Consider the following 20,760-nt stretch of genomic DNA (forward strand, 5'->3'; position numbering starts at 1 on the left):
CACTGGGCTGCCCCTGGGGCTCCCTCCTTCACTCCCCAACCAGAAGGTGATTTTTTGAGACAAATGGTGGTGTTTGGAGCCTTTAATGGCATTAGTGGCATCGTTCCTGTCCTGCATCCCTGAGGGGAGGCTGTGCCCCCCTAACTGCCCCGGTACGTTGTGTAGGAGTAGGGGCTGATCAGCAGTGGGACATGAAGCTTCTGTGCTGGATCAGTAATGGTGAAGATGACCTGAGGGAGAGCAAGGAGGCAGTGGTGGGGATCCCCCTCCCAGAGCCGGGCCCAGGGGGTTACAGCCCCCCCAAGCCCGACCGTGGCCCCAGACCTGCCCCAGGCTCCCCACGCTCCGTACCTCCACATAGGGGTAGAAGCTGGTGTGCCCCAGCCCCTGCCAATACGGTGCTGTCTCAAAGCGCAGCTTGTAGGTGCCGGCCTTGGCCTGTCCCGCTGCCAGGAGGGGCTGGCAGCGTCCATCCGTGTCCGTGTACCTGAAACCAGACCGAGCCAGCCCTGCTGTATCCCCAGAACCTGCCCTGATCATACCCCCGAGCACTGGCCCTGCTGCTGGCAGCCCCCAGGCGAAGGCTGGGCAGCCGGTTGTGCCAGGAGCCTTCAAACAAGCTCATGGGGACCGGCAGCAGCATTCCTGTCCCATTCCAGTGTCACCAGCTCTCCTACCTTTGTGCCAGCTCCCTCCACTGTGGCCCTGGCTCCACCAGCTGGTCCAGGCGGATGACAAGGCCAGCTGCCGGCAGCCCCGTGACTGTGTTCAGCACGTGGGTGGTCAGGGAGCCGTTCCCCGCATCGGACATGCTGTCAGCCTGCAGTGGAGGGGGAAGGGGGCCTGGGACCTGTCCTGGCAGCACCGTGTGCCTCCCCTTTGGCTGTGCCATAGCCCAGCCCCTACACCCTGTTGTGCCCCACAGTTGGGATATGGGCCCCCACCTCCTTCCCATGCCACAGGGCTCAGCCCCAGGCACCGCAACCACCATAGTGTGGGTGCTGGCTGGTTCCTGCTGGGATGCAGGGCTCTGTGCCTGCAGCAGCACCACGCTCCCTGCTCACCTGCCTGTCCTGGTGGGCCAAAGCATGGCAGCAGCAGCCAGCCTGGACCCAACAAGGAAGTAGCCCCATCCCTGCCCACAGTGTCACGTGCGGGTGGACATTGACCCCCTGACAGCTCTCTGAAGTTGTCTGGGGTCAAAGTCAGAGCAGTTGGGGCAGCTGGGCCCCTTCCTCTGCTGGAGCTCCCAGGCTGGAGTGGGACCACAACTCAGGGCTGCGTCCCAGCAGCCAGCACGGTCAGGCAGCCTCCCTGGAACCGGACCAGCTCCCGCTGCCAGCCCGGCACCGGCTGACACAGAGAGGCACCCCAGCGAGCTTACCTGGCTGTCCTCGGTCCCGCTCAGCCAGGGGCCTGTGGCCGGTGACACTGCGCAAAACGCCATCCCTGGCCCTGGCCGCCCTTCCTGGCGCCACAGCCTCTCCCCACAGAGCTGGTGTGGCTGGATGCCGCTATCCTGGCACAAGGCTCCCGCAGAACTGGGTGCTCCTCCCTGGCTGGGCTGAGCCGGCACAGGCAGCTTCCCACTGGGAGCTGTGCCCAGGAGCCCCACTGGCACCCACTCTCCAGCAGTGCTGCAGCCCTGGGGCTGGTGGCCCAGAGCCCGGCGGGAAGATGGGGTGCGGGGCCAGGAGAAGCTGCCGTGGAGCTGCCATCCCAGCCTCACCTCCCACCATGGAAAGCACCTGGAGCGCGTTGGCGGTGCGGCAGCCGGGTGTGTGGGGCTGCTGAGAGCCAGCACCGGCTTCACCACAGCCTCACCCTCCCCGTCTGGGCTGGGTGGGCAGCGGGGGGGCTCAATATCTCACCTGCACTGTGATGCGGGCGGTGGTGGTGGCTTGCAGCCCGTGTCCCCCCATGTCGGCTGCCTGGATCTCCAGCGTATATTCAGGGACCACCTGCAGTGAGAGGGGCTGTGTCACACCTGAACTGGGAGTGGGCACTGGGTGGGGACCAAGCCCGGGACTCACCTCTGCCACTAGCCCTGGCACGGCCACAGAGATCAGCCCGGAGCTGCTGTCTATGGTGAACATGCAGGGCTGGGGCTGCTCCGGTGCCTGGCTCAGGATGGAATAGATCACGACTCCATTGTTGGAGCTCACAGCATTGTCTGCATCAGTGGCCAGCACCCGCAGCACTGGCGTGCCTGGAGTAGGTGGTTATTGGTGACCTGTCCGCACATCCCCCCAGCACTGCCTCTCAGGCAGTGATGGTGGTCCCACCTGGCTCAGCTCCCTCTGGCACAGAGCCATGGAAAGCTGCCTGGGAGAAGATGGGTGGGTTGTCATTCTGGTCAGCGATGGTGATGATGATCTCCATGGAGTCCTCCACAGGCTGCCCGTTGGCTGACACAGCATGGGCATAGAGCTGTAAGAACACAGTCAGCCTGCATGCAGCCCTCAGGACCGTCCCCCCCTGCTGCAGGTCCCACTCACTCACTGTGTATTTATCCTTCTCCTCCCGGTCCAGAGGCTTCGTCACCTCCAGCCACCCTGTCTCCCGCTCGATGATGAAGATGCCCATAGGGATAGTGTCCACTCCTTGTCCTGTGATGCTGTAGAAAACCTTGGTCTCCTTGTCCTTGTTGGATTTGATCTGGTGGTGAGGCATGAAAAGAGGGGTAAGAGGGGTCCTGGTGCTCCAGGGCCTCTCATTCCCACACCCTGTCCCCTCAGGGCCATGTACCTGCACCAGCTTCTTGGGGAAGGGCCCCGGGTCGTTCTCAGGGCAGTTGATGGGGGGAATGACCCAGTCCCTCTTCTGCCGCTGGAGGCCGCGTCTGTGCTCCGGGAAGGTCAGCGTGTCCCACGGGATGGAGAGTGAGGCTGCAGGACTATGGAGGATCATGGCTCTGCCCCGGGGCTCCGGGGTGGCTGTACAGTGCCCCTGGCCCCATTGGGATGGTCTCACCAGGAGGAGGAGGAGGAGGAGGGTGAAGGTACAGCATGACATGGCTGCAGCTGCACTGGCTGCTCCCCCGGGTGCCAGCTGGGGACCTTCCCTGTGGCGTCGGTGACCTTGGCTGCGTCCTGCCAGGAAAGCAGTGCTGGCTTTCCAGTGCTGCCAGCGCCGGCGGGGGGAGCCTTATATGGGGGCCCAGTGCATGAGATACTGCTCCAGGCTGGGGGGGATAAAGGAGCCCAGGAACCCCCCAGGGCACTGTCCCTCGGGGGCCACAGGACCCCCCCCTGCTCCAGCAGGGTTGGAGTGCAGACATGGTCCCCCCCGGGGGTCCCAGTGCAGGCCTGGGGGTCCTGTGCAGCCATAGGCAGCAGAGGGGGAGGAGGCACCGGGATTAGCAGGAGGAGATCGGGGGGGTTACTGCGGGGAGTGGTGGGGAGAGGTCAAGGGTTCCGGGGTTCATGGGGGCACCTGGAGGGACGCACGGTGGTAACAGGAAGGTACTCAGAGATACCAGGATGCCCGGGCGTGCCCACGGGGCTGTGCAGAGGGGCTGGGGGAAGCAGCGGTGACGGGCTGGGGGCACCGGGGGGTAGCATGAAGAGACAGGGGGTTGCTTGACGGTACCGGGCAGTGCCTGAGGGTTGTCTGGGTCTACCGGGGGTTTCCAGGGGGATACCGATGGGTGCCCCAGAAGTGCCGGGGGTGTCCCCAAGGGGTAACGGCGGGTGACCGGGGGTTAACGGGGCGGGGGGGTATCGCGGATTGTCCAGGGTTGCCGAGAGCTACCAAGAGGCTACCAAGTGGTGCCCTAGGGTTCCCGGGAGATGCTGAGGGTGCCTGGGTGGTACTGAAGGTTGTCGGGGGGTCTCAGGGGAGTACCAGCCAGTGCCCGAGGGGTATTGGGGGGTGCCCGGGATAAAGGAGGGTACCGGGGATTGCCAGGGACTTCCAGGGGGTACCGGCGGTGCCCGGGTGGTACCGGAGGTTGCCGGAAGGGTGCCCGGGTGATAACGGGGAGTGCCATATGGTATCAGGGGTTGCCAGAGGTTTCCAGAGAGGTACCGGCGTGTAACGGGGATTGCTAGTGGTGGCGGGGAGGTAACGGGGGGTACCCGGAGGGTCCCAGGAATAATGGAGGGGGCCCGGGGATTGCCGGGGGATGCCCGGAGGGTGCTGGGGCCGGTCTCCGGGGCGGGGCGGGGCGGTACCTGCGCGGCCACCGCCTCACCTGGGCGGGACGGGGCGGGACGCGGCGGGCGGCGGCCGGAGCGGCGGCGACGGCAGAAGCAGCGGACGGGCCATGCGGGGGCCGCGCTCCGGGCTCTGCCCGCTCTCCATCTTCATCCTTTTCCTCCTCCCCCCGCTCTTGCCGGCAGCCGCCCCCTCCCCGGCCCCGCCGTGCGCCCCCCCGGGGCTGCGCCGCGAGCTGTTCCCCACACCAGGTAACTCACACCGTCGGAGCGCGGCGGCACGGGGACCCCCGGGGCTACCCGAGGACGGGCTGGGGCCCCGATCGGGGCCGGGATCGGGGCTACGGGCACTGTGGGGGCGGCAGGGCCCCCCTTGCTGCCGGGATCGGGCCCACTTTGCCCCCGGCCGTGGGGCCGTTGCTTTTCGCGGGGACCTCGCACTGCCCCGGGTGTGGGATTGGCGGGAGAACCCAGTGTGGGACTGGCGGGGGTCCCCGGGTGTGGGACTCCGCCATGGGGCCGGCTGGGCTCCTGCGCTCTAGAGCTGTGGCCCCCCTGGCCGTGGGGCTCGCTATAGGGCAATGCCCCCCTCCTCGGGGTGCGGGACTTGGCCATGACGCTGGCAGTGCCCTGTGGGACTGGTGATGCCTGTCTGGCCCCACGGGGCTGGTGGCGGCGATGCCGGCGCCTCTGGACCAGCCATGGGGCACCCGCCGGCAGCAGGGCTGGGTCTCTGCAGGGTGGGTGCCCAGCGCCGCGCTGGCCATCGGGATGGCCTCGGGGCCACCCTTCTCCGGCCATGGCGTGCGGGGTCCAGCTGGCCCGAGGCCGGGCAGGGGCCCGAGCTGGAATGGGGACTCAGGGCTGGGTAGGGGCCGAAGCTGGGCAGGGTCTCGCTGCCAACTCTTGGCCCGGTGCTGGCGCTTGGCCTGGGCCTGTTGCCCTCTTTGCTTGGAGGCTCCTGGGGGATTGGGGCTGCCCGGGAACGCGGCCGGAGCCAGCGCTCGGCTAATGGCCGGGGGGGCACTAAAAGCTCTCCTTGGCGGTAAGTGCCAGGGAGAGGCCTCGACCTCCGCTACCACATCCCGCTTCTCATCTCACTTCCATCGACTGAGCCTGCCAGGAATGGAGCTGGGCACTGCCAGGCCCCCGCCGCGGGCAGGGGCTGGGGTCTGGCCGTGCCACTGCGACCCCCCTCCGTGGGCAGCACATGGCCCAGGCACCGACCGTATGGCTCCGCCTCGGCACCCAGCGGGCACGGTGCCATGTGGGCTCTTCAAGGAGGGACCCCGGGGGCACGGTGGGGTTACCCCCTGTGCCGCCCGGCCCTTCGGTGGGGAGAAGTGACGTGTGGCACAGACGGGGACTGAGGGCTCCCCGGGGCTGGGGGCTTCCCCGGGCTCCTTGTTCCCCATACCTGTTTCCCAGGATGAGTGAGATCCCTCCAGCCCCCCTTACCGCGTCCATCGCGGCTGGGAGGGGCCCCGGCACTGCCCTCGGGGCTCAGCCGCTGCGCCCCCGGGCTCGCTGCCTGCCCGGTGTGGGGCAGCCGTGGATCACAGCTCTCCCTGCCTCATTCCATGCTTCCCGCAGCCCCCCCAGTCCCGCTCCCCGACCCCCCCGGGCCGCTCGGCCGCCCAGAGCTGGCTCAGCTCCGCTAATCCCCTAATCCTGGCCCCGGGGGGGTGCGGAGTCAGGGCCATGTCCAGCACGGGGGATGCAGCGTGGGAGGGGGGAGGGAGATTCAGAGCCCAATGTCCTGGCCACGGGGGGTTGGGAGCCCCTAGGGGGTGACACAGCACCGGGAGGGGGCTGGGACAGGGCTCTGCCCGCCCAGGAATTTCCCATCATCTGTGAAACAAAGCCGAAACTTCCACCGAAACTTCCACTGCACTCCCGTACGGCTCCCGGTGTCCCTTACCCCGCTTCCACTGTCCCCTGCCCCACTCCCACTGTTCCCTGCCCCATTCTGCCTCGGGACTCTGGGGGATTGCGGGTCCTGGAGCTGGTGGTTGCTGCCTGGGCGTGCTGGGGGACAGGTCCCCTCCCAGCCTCCTGACCCTCCACCCTCGCAGGGAGCTCCAGAGGCTGCACGGGGCCGTGCGGGACCGAGGAGTGTGATGCTGGGGTGCAGAAGGACACGGGCCCCATGCAACTGCCGAGGGTGGGCAGAGCACTCGCCATACCCCTCCCAGATGCTGATTCCCCCTGGGATGCCACCGGCCAGCCGGACCCTGTTCCAGTTCTCATGCAGAGCAGGCGCTCCCCCCAGGTAATCCTGCCCTGTTGTGTTCCCCATCCCCTGCCCCCCTAGCCAGCTGTGCCCTCACTCATCCCGATCCCACAGGAGCTCCCCAGGACTCACGCTGCTCTCAGGAGGCAGAAGAGGGACTGGGTGATCCCCCCCATCAAGGTTCCTGAAAACGAGAGGGGCCCCTTCCCCAAAAAACTGGTTCAGGTAAGAGGGGGTTGATCTGAGCTGGAGGTCTGAGCACAGAGGTGGGTGCTGGGATGTGATGTGGTGGGGGGTACTGACCCCCTCCCCATGTGTCCTCCCAGATCAAATCCAACCGGGACAGAGACACCAAGATCTTCTACAGCATCACAGGGCAGGGAGCGGATGCCCCCCCCGAGGGCATCTTCACCATTGAGAAGGAGTCAGGCTGGATGAAGGTGACGCAGCCGCTGGACCGCGAGCACATCGACAAGTACCACGTAGGTCCCTGCTGGGGTGCACTGGGGGGTGTCAGAGTACCATGCAAGATCCCCTACTCACCCCCCTGCCCCACAGCTCTTCTCCCACGCCGTGTCTGAGAATGGGAAGCCAGTGGAGGAGCCGATGGAGATCATTGTGACCGTGACGGACCAGAACGACAACAAGCCCCAGTTCACGCAGGAGGTGTTCAGGGGGTCTGTGCTGGAGGGAGCTCTGCCAGGTAGGACCCTGAGCCTTGGGGGAGCTCTGCATCCTACCAGCCACATCCCTCAGGGACAGCCCTGGGACCATCCCCCCACACCCCGCTCACCGAGACATCCCTGTCCCCAGGCACCTCCGTGATGCAGGTGACAGCCACGGATGCGGACGATGCAGTGGAAACCTACAATGGTGTCATTGCCTACTCCATCCTGAGCCAGGAGCCACGGGAGCCCCATCCCCAAATGTTCACTGTCAACCGGCGCACTGGCACCCTCAGTGTCATCGCCAGCGGCCTCGACCGGGAGGTGTGTTCTGTGGCACTGCAGGGTGGGGGTCCCAGCTCCAGGCAGGGGACTGACAGGGTGTCTGTCTGTCTCCATCCCCGGCAGCGTGTGCGGGAGTACACACTGACAGTGCAGGCGGCCGACCTGGATGGCGAGGGACTGACCACCACGGCGCTGGCCGTCATTGAGATCGCCGACATCAATGACAATGTCCCTGAGTTCGACCCCAAAACGGTAACGTGGGCCCCCCACCGGGTGGGACCCTCCTCAGTGCCCTCCAGGCCATGGTGCTGACAATGGCCCTGACCCGCAGTATGAGGCAGCCGTGCCGGAGAACGTGGCCGGGCGGGAGGTGGCCCGGCTGGCTGTCACCGACCTGGACGAGCCTGGCACGCCGGCGTGGAGAGCCATCTACTCCATCCTGCGCGGCAACGACGGCGGTGCCTTTGCCATTGCCACTGACCCTGTCACCAATGAGGGCATCCTCCGCACAGCCAAGGTCTGTGTCACCATTGTGTCACCCCATTGCTACCCACAGTGGGGTCCTGCCTGCCCCCCTCTCACTGCCCCTGTCCCCCCCTCTCCCAGGGTCTGGACTACGAGGCAAAGCAGCAGTTCATACTCCACGTGGCAGTGGCCAATGAGGTCCCCTTCGTTGTGAAGCTGCCGATGGCCACCGCCACGGTCACGGTCACTGTGGAGGACGTCAATGAGGCACCAGTGTTCGTGCCACCGGTGCAGCTGGCCACGGTGTCAGAGGATGTGCCGCCGGGGCAGACCCTCACCTCCTGCACAGCCCAGGACCCCGACAAGGCACAGGGGCAGAGGATCAAGTAAGTGGGGACAGGGTCTGAGTCGAGGTATGGGGGGTCTCCACTGCCCCCTGCCACGGCACCAGCTCCCCTGTGCCCTCCCAGGTATCTGGTGGGACATGACCCAGCGGGGTGGCTGGCCGTGCACCCCGACAACGGCCTGGTGACAGCACGGGACCATCTGGACCGCGAGTCCCCCTTCACGAAGAACAGCACTTACATGGCTTTGCTGCTGGCCGTGGATGATGGTGAGGGACATGAAAGGGCCCTTGTTCCCTCTCCCACGTGAGGGGCACGTGCTGCCATTGCTGGGAAACACATCCCAGCCTTCAACATGGAGCAATGCTGCCTGGCCCCACCCCTGCCCGGGGCATCTGTGGCCCCATGAGGATCTTGGGTTTGGGACTTCCCCCTTCAGCATCGCTTTCCACTATCCCTACCCTTGCCTGGAGTATCCCTGTCCCCGTGAGAATCTTGGTTTTGGGGCTCCCCTCTGTCCCCACCCCTGCTTGGGGTATCCACATTCTTGAGAGAATCCTGATTTTGGGGGTCCTCCCTCCAGCATCACTCTCTTCTGTCCCCACCCCTGCTTGAGGCATCCCCATCCCTGTGAGAATCCTGATTTGGGGTCTGACTGACCCCGGCTCAGTCACCCATGTCCCCATGAGGGTCCTGGTTTTGGGGTCCCCCCTGCAGCATCATCCCCCCTCCAGGCTCACCACCAGCCACGGGCACAGGGACACTGCTCCTCACCCTGCTCGATGTGAATGACAACGGCCCCGAGGCCGAGCCACGGGACATCACTGTGTGCCAGCGCAGCCCCGAGCCCCAGGTCCTCACTGTCACTGACAGGGACCTGCCCCCCAACACCGGCCCCTTCCGTGCCGAGCTCACCCATGGCTCAGGGGACAGCTGGGCCGTGGAGGTGGGTGACACAGGTAACGTGAGGGCTCCAAAGGTAACGTAGGGGGTCCTTGACAGAGGCAGCTGTGCCACATTTGTGCGCCCAGTGAGTCCCCTACAAGCCCCCCCATCTCCCACAGGTGACACAGTGACCCTGCGGCTGGTGGCAGCGCTGGAGCCAGACACCTACAGCGTGTACCTGCGGCTGCTGGACCGGCCGGGCAGGGCCCAGGTGACCGTGGTCACCGCGCGGGTCTGTGCCTGTGAGGGGCCAGCGCAGGGCTGTCCCCAGAGACCCCAGCCCGTCACCGCCCTGCCCTTCGTCCTCGCAGCCCTGGGCGCGCTGCTGGCCCTGCTGCGTGAGTGGGAGTCCCGGGAGTCCTGGGGCTGTGGGGATGTCCCCAGCATTGGGCACAGTGGGCGACACTCGTCCCTGCTGACACCTCTGCTCCCCCCCAGTCATCCTGCTGCTGCTGCTGCTCTTCGTGAGGAGGAGGAAGGTGACGAAGGAGCCTCTGCTGCTGCCTGAGGATGACACGCGGGACAACATCTTCTACTATGGGGAGGAGGGTGGTGGCGAGGAGGACCAGGTGGGTATGGGGAGTTTGAGGGGCCTGGTGGCGAGGAGGACCAGGTGGGTATGGGGAGTTTGGGGGGCCTGGTAATAGTGAGGGCAGCCTGACCCTGACCCTGTGTGTGTGTGTGTGTGTGTGTGTCTCCAGGACTATGACCTGCGGCAGCTGCACCGGGGGTTGGACGCCCGTCCCGAGGTGATCCGCAATGACGTGGCCCCCACCCTCCTGCCAGCCCCACAGTACCGACCCCGACCCGCTGACCCTGATGACATCGGCACTTTCATTGAGGAGGTGAGTCTGGAGTTTGGGCCCAGGGAGGTGATACCCACATCTACACCAGCTCAGGGGTAAAAAGCTCTGACTCCTCTGCCCCTCCTAGAACCTGAAGGCGGCTGACACGGACCCCACAGCTCCCCCCTACGACTCGCTGCTGGTGTTCGACTATGAGGGTAGTGGCTCGGAGGCCACCTCGCTCAGCTCCCTCAACTCCTCCAACTCTGATGAAGACCAGGACTATGACTACCTCAACGACTGGGGCGGCCGCTTCCGCAAGCTGGCTGAGCTCTATGGTGGCGGGGAGGAGGACGATTAGGGACCCCTGCCTCGCTGCCCCCTGCCTTATCGCTGCTTGTGCCTTGGGGATTCCCCCCCCGCCATGCCCTCCCCCCCCCCAGCGCAGCCCCCTCACCTCCTTGCCTGCGTTTTTGTGGTTATTATCTATTTTTTAAGGTATGGAATGACAGCGTGCAATGCTGCAGATGAGGGGACGGCAGCTGGGTCAGTTTTAATAAAGGATTTGGTTTTTTAGACACTCCAGGTTCTGTGTTACTTTGTGCCCTGGGGGTCAGCGCTGACCCCAGCCCCTCAGTGACCCCCTAGCCCTGTCCCCCCTTGCCCACCCCAGTGTGGTTCCCACAGCACAGCAGCAGCATCACCTACGCAGGGGCACTGCCCGTTGCCCCCCAGGGTGTCTTTGTCTCTATGGGGTGCTGGTGGGCAGGGGCAGGATGCTGACTCCCCACCCTGCGCTCCAGGGCATTGCTGGTGCCAAATCCCTCCCGCCCTGGCAATCCCCCCTGTGCTAAGGCAGCTGGAGGCCAGCAACCCCCCAGGTTGTCACCCTAGGGTGCCCAAGGGTGCTGGCATGGGTGGGCATGGCAGCCCCCAGCCCCAGCAGGACCCTCAGCCCTGCGGTTCTCCCACTGACTCCAGGCTCAGCCACTGGGAGCCATGGGTGGGGGCAGCTGGTGGCATGAGGCATCCCTGAAGCCGTGCTGTGGGGTCAGCCCTGGCCATGCTGTGTCTGGGGCCAGAGAGGTGAAGGAGAGGACAGGGGGCTTCAGTACCCCAAAGGGCCCTTGCTGCATCGGGGATTCCCTGGGTACAATGTTTGCTCACCTGTAGAGCTGGGACCTGTGGGGCCATGGTGTGGGGACACCCTGGGGTGCTCCTGACTCTTGTCATCCACAAACAGCCCCTGCTCCCACAGTCCTGGATGGGCACCCACGGAGAGCCTGGGCTGGGTGCTGACAGTATTGGGGTTGTGGGGGGTCTGGGGGTATCCAGGTCATGCAGAGCATCAGGGGTATTGGGGATACTGGGGGCTGGTGGGGTACTGCGGGTACCAGGGGCTGAAGGGGTATCAGGAGTACCACGGTACTGGTGAGTAGTAGTACCGTGAAGGGTGTTGGGGGTAGCGGGATCCCGGGGGCGCGAGGGTCCAGGATCCCGGGAGTACCGGGTTCCCGCGTACAGGCGGGACGGTACCGCCTCCCATCGGGGCGGGACGGGGCGGTTCCCGGGGGGGACCAGGACCTGCGGGGCGGGATCGGGATCGGTTGGGACCCGACGCACCTGCGGCTCTGCAGCAGCAGCTCCTGATCCCTCCGGCACCCACCGGCACGGCACCGGCACTAGCACCGGCACCGGCACTAGCACCGGCACCGGCACTGGCACCAGCCATGGGGCGGCGGGCGGGCTGCCCAGCCCCGCTCTGCCTCCTCCTCCTCCTGCTCCAGGTGAGCCACGGGATGGGGCGGCAGGACCCTGCCCGGGACTCCGCCAAGACCCTCCCCGGGGCAGTGGGACCCTGCCTGGAACCCTGCCCGATGTTAACGTCTCACTCTGGGCAGAGCGGGCACCGGCTGTGCCAGCGGGCAATGCCATGCCAGCCTGGCTTCACTGCCGAGACCTTCGCCCTGACCGTGCCACGGGACAGCGTGGCAGCAGGACGGGCCCTGGGACGAGGTAAGGACATGGGGATGCGTGGCTGTGAGGGACAGGGAGGTTGTGGGAATGTGGACAGGACCGTGGGGACGGGGATGGGACCACGGGGACGGGGACGGGACCGCAGGGACGGGGTGGGTGTGTTGAACAGGAGTGGGCAATGGGGGACACGAAGCCGTGGCTCTGTGCCTGAGTGATTCTTGGGTGAGCATGGGGACGTGCTCTGCCCAGTTCCATGGGGACAATGCTGTGGCAGTAGGGATGGTGCCATGGGGGCAGTTTCATGAAGGTGGGGATGGTGCCATGATGGTGGGGACGGTGCCATGGTGGTGGGGACAGGCTTGCTGTGGTGGCAGGTGACACTGGGGACAGAGCTGTGGTGGCGTGTCCACACACAGAGGTGAGGCCGCAATGTGGCCACCAGTGGTCCCAATATGGGCACTGGTGGTCCTGCAGGACGGGACGGCATTGTGGCACAGGGGCAGTGGGTGCCGCTCCCCGGGGTGCGCCGGCGTAGGCGGCGCTGACTCAGGCGCCGGAGACCTGTTGGGGCCGGCAGATTGGGGTGTGGGTGCACAGGCACCCATCCTGCCCCACGCCTCACCTGGCACCCAGGGTTCACCGAGGCAAACTCCCCTTTGGCCCCCCAGTGCAGCCCCCCAGGGTGGCTCTTGGCAGGGGGATGGGCACTGGGACGGGCACTGGGTTAGGCTTCTCAGGTTTTGGGGACATTGGTGTCCCACTGTGCTGGCACCAAAGCCCTGTCCCAGTGTGGCGGGGGCACTGGGGAGAGGTGCACCCAGAGAAGCAAGTACTGGGGGCCTGCTGCCACTTTGGGATCCCCAAAAGGAGCTCTGTGGGTACTGGGGCTGCACAGCAGTTGGGCCGTCGCCATCTGTGCCAGTTCATGGCTGACGGTGGTGTGCCAGGGTGGTTGAGGTGGGCACAGAGCTGAAGGGTACCGAGCACCCAGCAGTGTGCCAGGGGCTCCCAAACACCCTTGGTTCCAGAAAGGCTTTGCCTGGGTGAGCCAGGAGCCAAACCCTGCCCCACACCCCAGGAATTGCATTTGTTGGCTTTGTGGTTGATCATTAACAGAGTCGCCTGCGCAGAAACCGATGTCCATCGGGGCTGTGCCTGATACCAGGGTGACGGGGCAGCCCTGTGGCACAGAGACTTCCTGGAAATCCCATGTTCTTGCACCAGCACTCTCAGTTCTCGGTCCCGGCACAGACAGGGTGTGGGAGGAAGGAAACGGCCGTCTGCCCGTGGGGGCTGTGTGTCACCCAGTGGTTCCTGGCTGTGCCACGGCGATGCCAGCCATGGGGTGGCCAAGTCTGGTGGGTGTCAGGCCATGCCGTGCTACACAGCAGCTCAAAGCCCTCGGCCAGGCTGAGGAGCCGGCCTGTAATTAGCCTGATGAGTTGAGCGCGGTGTTTTCCCTCCAACAGGTCCAGACAGGCCCCATGCGGCGCCGGGGCGGTGAAACACCTGTGCGGGGGCTGCGGCCTCCCTGGGGCTCTGCTCCATGGGTCTGGGGGCTCAGGTGTGGTGGGGACGTGGCTGACCCTGTCAGCCCTGGGTGGGGAAACCTCGAGAGTCTGAAGTCACAGCGAAACTAGGGTGACGTCAGTCATGGGACGTGCCACCCGCAGCACTTTCACCCCGGGGTGAGCCCCCCCGCCCTGGCACTGCTGGGGTGTTGGCACCACTAGTGGTGGCATTGCAGGGGTGATGGCACCTGGCTTTGCCCATGCTCAGCCCTGTCAAGACCCCATGGGACGTGGGGTGGCTTTGGGGGGCTACCCTGGTCCCCTGTGTGGGATCTCAGGTCCACACCCTGTTTGGCAGCCTGGTCATGCCAGAGTCTGGTTGTCCCAGCGCCCTGTGGGGGAGCGGAGGGGAAACAGATGGAAAGTGGGGGGGATCCCACTGTGGGACCCTCTGAGGTCTCCTCTCCTCCCACCCCATCATTCCCAGAGAGGAGAGAGGCCCCCGGGCTCCCAACCTCAGGGAAGGGAGGGCTGGGGACGGCTCTCCTTCAGCCAAACTGGAAAAACAGGTTGTGCATGGCCAGGTGGGAAGGGAGGGAGCAGGAGAGGGGGGAGCGGGAAAGGGGGAGCAGGCACTGAGCACCCAACACTCGTTGAATCCAGTGGGGGCTGAGCACTGCGCACTCATTACACCCAGTGTGGGGCTGGGGGCCTCACGCTGCCCCTCGCTGCACCCACCCAACGCCGTGCCAGGGCCCAGAGCCAGGCACTGTGCCTGTACCCGTGGGTGCTGAGTGCCTCTTGTTCCCCACTACGGCAGCACCCGACCTGTCCCGGCACGTTCCTGCCCAGCCGGCCCCACCGGCTCCCCCCACCCCCAGCCCTGGCTGGGGGTCCTGCCGTGGGGCTGAGCAGGGCTGGCATCACACCTGCAGGTTCCCATGGGCTGGGGCGGGGGCACCGTGGTGGGCAGGGGGGCAGCGATCACTCCCCCTCCATCGCACAGCCACCCCCGAATTCCTGAGCTGCGCGTGGGCTGATGTCACCCCCACTGGTGCCTTCCACCCTGGGCACGTCCCCTTCCCGCGGCGGGTCATGCTGGGGGATGGCAGCCGCTGGCTCTAACAACTCTCTCCAGACAAAGGGTGCTTGTTCAGGAGCTGCGGCCGCGCGGCACCGGTTCATGTGATGCCGGCTGACCACCTCTGCCTGCTGGCCTGGCTTGTGCCACACCCAGTGTGGTGCCAAGCCGGTGACATTGGGACCTTGCCTGCCCCGGTGTATGGCAGGTGCCCGCTGTGCCTGGGGTTGGGGGTCCCAGAGGGTACCTGGGCAGGCTGGGTGCACCAAATGCCAGAGGTGCCCTGGGGGTAGCACCTTCTTGCTCGGAGGTTAATGTCCCAATCCCACAGCATGACACATCCTGGGCTGTCTCTGCTGCAGATGTGTGGTCACAGTCCCCAGCCACATGACCTTCATAGGTCACTGTATCCCACCTGCAGTGCCTGGGCTGCTGGGACACTGGGTGCCAGCATAGGTGAGCAACTGTGCCCTTGGTTTTATCAGAAAAGCAGCCAGAGCAGTGGCACCCTCTGCCTCAGGCATGGTGGTGGTGACATGCCACACCCGGAGACATGCTGTGCCACAGGGTACACCTGCATGGGGGTGTGCCACGTGCCATATGTGGGGATGTGCCATGTGTGGTGCCGTGCCGTACACGGTGCTGGGGACAGGGACATGTTGTGCCAAGTGCCACTTGCCCTATTGTCACTGTCCGGCTGGGATCCTATGGCACTGCTGATCGTGCAGTGCCCAGTCCTGGACCAAAGCCAGGGCAGGGATGCACCACGTGCCATGCCCAGGAGAGGATCCTGGCAGGCTGTGTGTGGAGCATCCCTGCTGCCCCCTGTGACCCCACGGTCCCCCCTGGGCCCCTGAGCTGTGGCCACGCCGTGTGTGCCCATGTCCCCGGGACACCCTGCCCACCTGCTGTCCTGTCCCCAGTGAGCTTTGTGGACTGTGGAGAGCCGCACTGGGCCGCTTTCCTCCCGGATGACACGCGCTTCAAGGTGAGCCGGGATGGCGTCGTTTCTGTGGCCCGGCCCCTGCAGCTCCAGCGGCGGGAGATCACCTTCACCGTGCACACGTGGGACACCGCGGGCAAGAGGCACTCAGCCAAGGTGACCCTGCGCCGGCAGTGGCACCAGCACCACCGACACCACAACCATATGCAGCAGGTAAAGCACAGACCCACTCGCTGGGGTCACGGCAGCCCCTCTCCCCGGTGCAGAGGGCTCAGCAAGGTGCTGGCACTGAGCAGAGCCATTCTCCCTGCAGGACACAGCACCTGACGTGCTGACCTTCCCGGAGCACAGACGCGGCCTCCAGCGGCAGAAGAGGGACTGGGTCATTCCCCCCATCAACTGCCCCGAAAACGAGCGGGGGCCCTTCCCCAAGAAGCTGGTGCAGGTAATGGCCCTGAGGGGACAGGGTGTGGGAATGGGAGAGCACCAGAACCCTTCTAAACCCCATCTTCTCATCTCACTGCCAGATCAAATCCAACAAGGACAAGGAGACCAAGGTTTTCTACAGCATCACAGGGCAGGGAGCGGACACCATCCCTGTGGGCGTCTTCATCATCGAGCGGGAGACAGGGTGGCTGGAGGTGACGAAGCCTCTGGACCGGGAGGAGAAGGATAAGTACATAGTGAGTGAGTGGGACCTGCAGCGGGGGGGACAGTCCTGGGGGCTGCATGCAGGCTGACTGTGTTCTTGCAGCTCTACTCCCATGCTGTGTCAGCCAATGGGCAGCCTGTGGAGGACCCCATGGAGATCATCATCACCGTCACTGACCAGAATGACAACCGGCCCGTCTTTACCCAGCAAGTCTTTGTTGGCTACATCGAGGAGAACGCCAAGCCGGGTGCGTGGGGAACTCTGAGCTGGGACCACACAGAGCCCCGAGCAGGGGCAGTTCCAGGGTGTCCAGTGGGTTCTGTCTCATGAGTAAAATCTCCCTGGCTTGTCCCGATGTCCAGGCACATCCGTGATGACCGTGAGTGCCACGGATGCAGACGATGCGGTCAACGTGAACAATGGCATTATCAGCTACTCCATCCTCAGCGAGGAGCCCAAGGGCATGCAGGAGATGTTCACCATCAACCCCGAGAAGGGCATCATCAGCGTCATCGGCACAGGGCTGGACCGGGAGGTGGGTGCCCTCGCCATGTCCCAGGGGAACCTGCGGCACCTCTGCAGAGGGACATGCCAAGGGGAGACTGGGGATGTTGAAATCCTGGGGTGCGTCCAGTTCAGGGACTTGACATCCCTGGGTCACCATCCCCAGCTCTGGGGGTATCTGCAGCCCTGAGCCCATCAGGGGCTGTGCTAGGGACACTGCATGGACCCCCGGCACTGCTGAGCCATGAGTGCCATCACAGGGACTCCCAGTCCTGCTAAGCCCCAGGAGCAGGCACATGCCAGCCCCTCGGATGGGCAGTGGGGACGTCGACGGCATCTGTGCCAACAGGGAACAGTGAAGCCAAAGAAGGGTGGAGGTGCAGGCAGGCAATACCCAGAGGAGGGGATCATCCTGGCCCCACCCCTGCCCTAACCTGTGTGATTTTGCCCTGCAGACCACTCCCAACTACACACTGATCATCCAGGCTGCAGACCAGGAGGGCTTTGGCCTGACCAACACTGCCACTGCCATCATCAAAGTCACTGACACCAATGACAACCCTCCTGTCTTCGACCCCGACATGGTACCCCCCGGCCCCACAGCCACTGCTCTCCCTGGGCATCGTGGCACAAGCCCCCACACAGGGTGCTTGAGGCCACAGGGGTGACCATCACTGTCCCCGCTCTTGCAGTACGAGGGGTCAGTGGATGAGAATTACCCTGGGGTGGTGGTGGCTCAGCTGCACGTGACAGACCAAGACATGCCAGGCTCCCCGGCCTGGAAGGCCGTCTACCGCATCCAGAGTGGGGACCCGATGGGTGACTTCAACATCACCACTGACCCCAAAACCAATGATGGGCTCCTGAAAACCGCCAAGGTGGGTACCAGTCTCATGTGGCCACCTCAGCACCAGCCACCTCCCCTCTGGCACCACCCAGCTTCTTTCCCTCCCCCAGGGCCTGGATTACGAGACCCAGCAGCAGTACCACCTTGTGGTGGTGGTGGAGAATGAGGTCCCCTTCTCCGTGCCCCTGAGGCCTGCCACGGCCAGTGTCCTGGTGACAGTCAGGGATGTGAACGAGCCCCCCATCTTCGTGCCCCCGGTCAAGAAAGTGGAAGTGAGAGAGGATGTGCCAGTGGGCTACCAGGTCACCTCCTACACAGCCAAGGACCCTGACAAGGACCAGAGGCAGAAAATCACGTGAGTGAAGGGTGACAGTGGCAGAGGGCTGTGCTGGGGTGCATGAGGGGTTGTGCTGCATTGAGTGTGCCTTCATCTCCCCCTGCTGACCACTGGCTCCCCCCAGGTACCGCATGGGCAGCGACCCCGCGGGGTGGTTGACCATTGACCCCGAGACTGGCATTGTCACAGCGGCACAGCCACTGGACCGGGAGTCAGCGCATGCCATCAACAGCACCTACAAGGCCATCGTCCTGGCCATGGACAGCGGTGAGGGTGACGGCCGTGCCCTGGGGAGGGGGCTGCTGCACCTCTATCCCCCCGTGGCTCCTGGGGCCCCTCCCTGGGTGCCTCACTGACTCTCAGCCCCACAGGGTCACCACAGGAGACTGGCACAGGGACACTGCTCCTCCTCCTCCAGGATGTGAATGACAATGGGCCTGTGCCAGAGCCCCGGAACTTTGACATCTGCAACCGGCAGCCTGAGGAGCAGATACTGAACATCGTCGACAGGGATCTGCCCCCCAACACCTTTCCCTTCAGGGCAGAGCTGGTGCACGGCTCCAGCATCAACTGGACTCTCAAGATGACTCCACCAGGTGGGTGCCATCTGTGCTGGTGCAGGGCCCATAGTGGGCATTAGGCTGGGGAAGTGCCACAGGGCAAAGTCCTGTGCTGGTGCCAAGGCTGACCCTAAACCAGAGCTGGGGGAGGGTCTGGAGCACCAGGAGTGGTTGAGGGAGCTGGGGGGGCTCAGCCTGGAGAAAAGGGGCTCAGGGGGAACCTTCTTGCTCTCTCCAACTACCTGACATGAGGGTGGAGCCAGGTGGAGGTCAGGCTCTGAACCTCGGGAACAAGTACCAGGAAAGAGGGAGCGGCCTCAAATTGTGCCAGGGGAGGTTTAGGTTGAATATTGGGGAAAATTCATTCATGGAAAGGGTTGTCAGGCACTGGAACAGGCTGCCCAGGGCAGTAATGGAGCCATCATCCCTGTCTCTGGGGGATCTAAAAGCCATGTGGACGTGGTACTTGGGGACATTGGTTAGTGGTGGCCTTGCCAGTTCTGGGGGAACAGTTGTACTCAATAATCTTGTGGAGGCATTTTCCAACCCAAACAATTCCGTGATTCACCAAGACCTAGTGAAGCTGAACATGAGGAAGGAGCTGGAGCCAGGGGAGTACAGCGTCTTCCTGAAGCTGCTGGACGCCCAGGGCAAGGATCAGATCACACCGGTCAAAGCACAGGTCTGCAGCTGCGAAGGGCCAGCCAAAAACTGCGAGCGCCGAGCATATGTCTCCGGGGGCATGGGCGTCCCCGCCATACTGGGCATCCTGGGGGGCATCCTGGCGCTGCTCAGTGAGTACCATGGGAAGGGGACGGACAGGACAGGGACAGGGCTGCCCTTAACCTGCTGCCCTGATACCCTGTCCCTCTGCCCACAGTCCTGCTGCTGCTGCTGCTGCTTTTCGCGAGGAGGAGAAAGGTGGTGAAGGAGCCACTGCTGCCTCCCGAGGACGATATGAGGGACAATGTCTACCACTACGACGAGGAGGGTGGCGGCGAGGAGGACCAGGTGGGATGGCTGTGCCTACCAGCCCCTGCCTGCTGGGTACCAGTGGTGGTGTCTGTGGTTGTCCCTTGAGCCTTGTCTCCTCGTGTCCCCCCAGGACTATGACCTGAGCCAACTGCACCGCGGGTTGGATGCCCGTCCTGAGGTGATCCGCAATGACGTGGCCCCCCCACTGATGGCTGCCCCCCAGTACCGGCCCCGGCCTGCCAACCCCGATGAGATTGGGAACTTCATCGATGAGGTGAGTCCTGAACGAGAGAGTCCAGGAGGTGACACCCCCATCCATCCCAGCACAATTGGGGTGCCCCCAGTGCAGGGTGGACAGGCACTGACCCCTCCACCCCCCAACAGAACCTGAAGGCGGCCGACACGGACCCCACAGCTCCCCCCTACGACTCGCTGCTGGTGTTCGACTATGAGGGCAGTGGCTCGGAGGCCACCTCACTCAGCTCCCTCAACTCTTCCAACTCCGACGAAGACCAGGACTATGACTACCTCAACGACTGGGGCGGCCGCTTCCGCAAGCTGGCTGAGCTCTATGGTGGCGGGGAGGAGGACGATTAGGGACTCCCAGCTGCCCCCGCCTCATTTCACCCCTCTGGACTCACTTCGGTCTCTGCCCAGGGGTGGCCAAACCCCCCTCCAACACCCGCTCAACCCAGTGCCCGCATTCCCCTCGCTGAGGGAGGATCGGTGTCACCGTGGATGGTGGGGTTTTTGGGGAGTCTGCGTGTTTCCTGGCCCCCTTGGCTCAATTTGGGCCATTTCCCACCCTGGAGCTGAGGTGCTCCCAGCTGAGGAGGTCAGGATCAGCTCCTCCCTCACTTTTCTATGGACAAAAAGGGTTTCTCTGGCAGTCTTCAAAATACCTCGTGCTCCCATCCCCACACAGCTGCTCTCCCACCGCGCTCCAATCATGAACCCAGCGCTGGAGCAGTGGGGTGAAGTGCTCGATCGACACAGACCAAAGATACGCCCTCGCAGGGAATTGTATTTGCTGGAGTATGTACAGGCAGATTTCTATTTTTCTGTATCCCAGATTATGGCTTGATTTCCTCCTGTATCATGCCAGGTGTAATTAGTGTGCAGTCAATGAAAGGTGCTTTCAGAAATCAAAGGGCTTTCCCGAAATCCTGACCCTTGTGTTTAGCTGTTGTTTGTATTTTTTTATCATGAAAAAAGGGTCTGATGTGACCTGGGAAACCAGCCTTGGCCAAGTGTTGATTGTATTGTTTTTATATAAAATTGAAATAATAAATTCTTTTAGGAAAACCTCTCTGCGCGAGGCTCTGTTGGTACTAAAAGGCTTTACCTCCCCCACAGTTGTAGCCATGGCCCCCTCCAAAAGGCAGGTGGGAAATTAGTCATGAAACATCATATTCCAAATTCCCTGCCAGGGGCAGGGACACCTTCCACTAGATGAGGTTGCTCCAAGCCCTGTCCAACCTGGCTGTGATGGCC

At 64.1% G+C, this 20,760-nt stretch overlaps 3 protein-coding genes across 4 annotated transcripts; 2 read left to right on the top strand and 1 right to left on the bottom strand.

The window, feature by feature from the left end:
- Window positions 1-73: 73 nt before the first annotated feature.
- Window positions 74-1,640, bottom strand: LOC114000287 (5-hydroxyisourate hydrolase-like). The gene is made up of 4 exons (XM_027744510.2): window positions 1,385-1,640; window positions 678-820; window positions 352-487; window positions 74-230 (listed from the first exon to the last, which is right to left on the bottom strand). The coding sequence occupies exons 1-4, from the start codon at window positions 1,445-1,447 to the stop codon at window positions 141-143; spliced, it is 432 nt and encodes a 143-aa protein (XP_027600311.1). The 5' UTR covers window positions 1,448-1,640; the 3' UTR covers window positions 74-140.
- Window positions 183-10,460, top strand: LOC114000290 (B-cadherin-like). 2 transcript variants are annotated; one of them, XM_027744519.2, is made up of 16 exons: window positions 183-3,001; window positions 4,344-4,409; window positions 6,233-6,429; window positions 6,505-6,615; window positions 6,717-6,872; window positions 6,949-7,093; window positions 7,204-7,379; window positions 7,464-7,592; window positions 7,672-7,857; window positions 7,947-8,191; window positions 8,276-8,418; window positions 8,884-9,108; window positions 9,214-9,432; window positions 9,533-9,663; window positions 9,796-9,939; window positions 10,028-10,460. In XM_027744519.2, exons 1-16 carry the CDS (start codon window positions 2,899-2,901, stop codon window positions 10,238-10,240), a joined length of 2,589 nt encoding a protein of 862 aa, XP_027600320.2. In that variant the 5' UTR covers window positions 183-2,898; the 3' UTR covers window positions 10,241-10,460. The 2 variants fall into 2 exon arrangements, with proteins under 2 accessions (XP_027600320.2, XP_027600321.2); XM_027744520.2 differs by lacking the exon at window positions 8,884-9,108.
- Window positions 10,461-11,594: 1,134 nt separating this feature from the next.
- Window positions 11,595-20,603, top strand: LOC114000289 (cadherin-1-like). The gene is made up of 16 exons (XM_027744517.2): window positions 11,595-11,666; window positions 11,781-11,895; window positions 15,372-15,604; window positions 15,705-15,836; window positions 15,919-16,074; window positions 16,146-16,290; window positions 16,406-16,578; window positions 17,003-17,131; window positions 17,240-17,425; window positions 17,505-17,749; window positions 17,856-17,998; window positions 18,103-18,327; window positions 18,864-19,085; window positions 19,172-19,302; window positions 19,397-19,540; window positions 19,651-20,603. Exons 1-16 carry the CDS (start codon window positions 11,610-11,612, stop codon window positions 19,861-19,863), a joined length of 2,649 nt encoding a protein of 882 aa, XP_027600318.1. The 5' UTR covers window positions 11,595-11,609; the 3' UTR covers window positions 19,864-20,603.
- Window positions 20,604-20,760: the final 157 nt, after the last annotated feature.

This window comes from Pipra filicauda, unplaced genomic scaffold, assembly GCF_003945595.2.
Source record: "Pipra filicauda isolate LSUMZ 115617 unplaced genomic scaffold, ASM394559v2 scaffold357_size738173_pilon, whole genome shotgun sequence".
NCBI lineage: Eukaryota > Metazoa > Chordata > Aves > Passeriformes > Pipridae > Pipra > Pipra filicauda.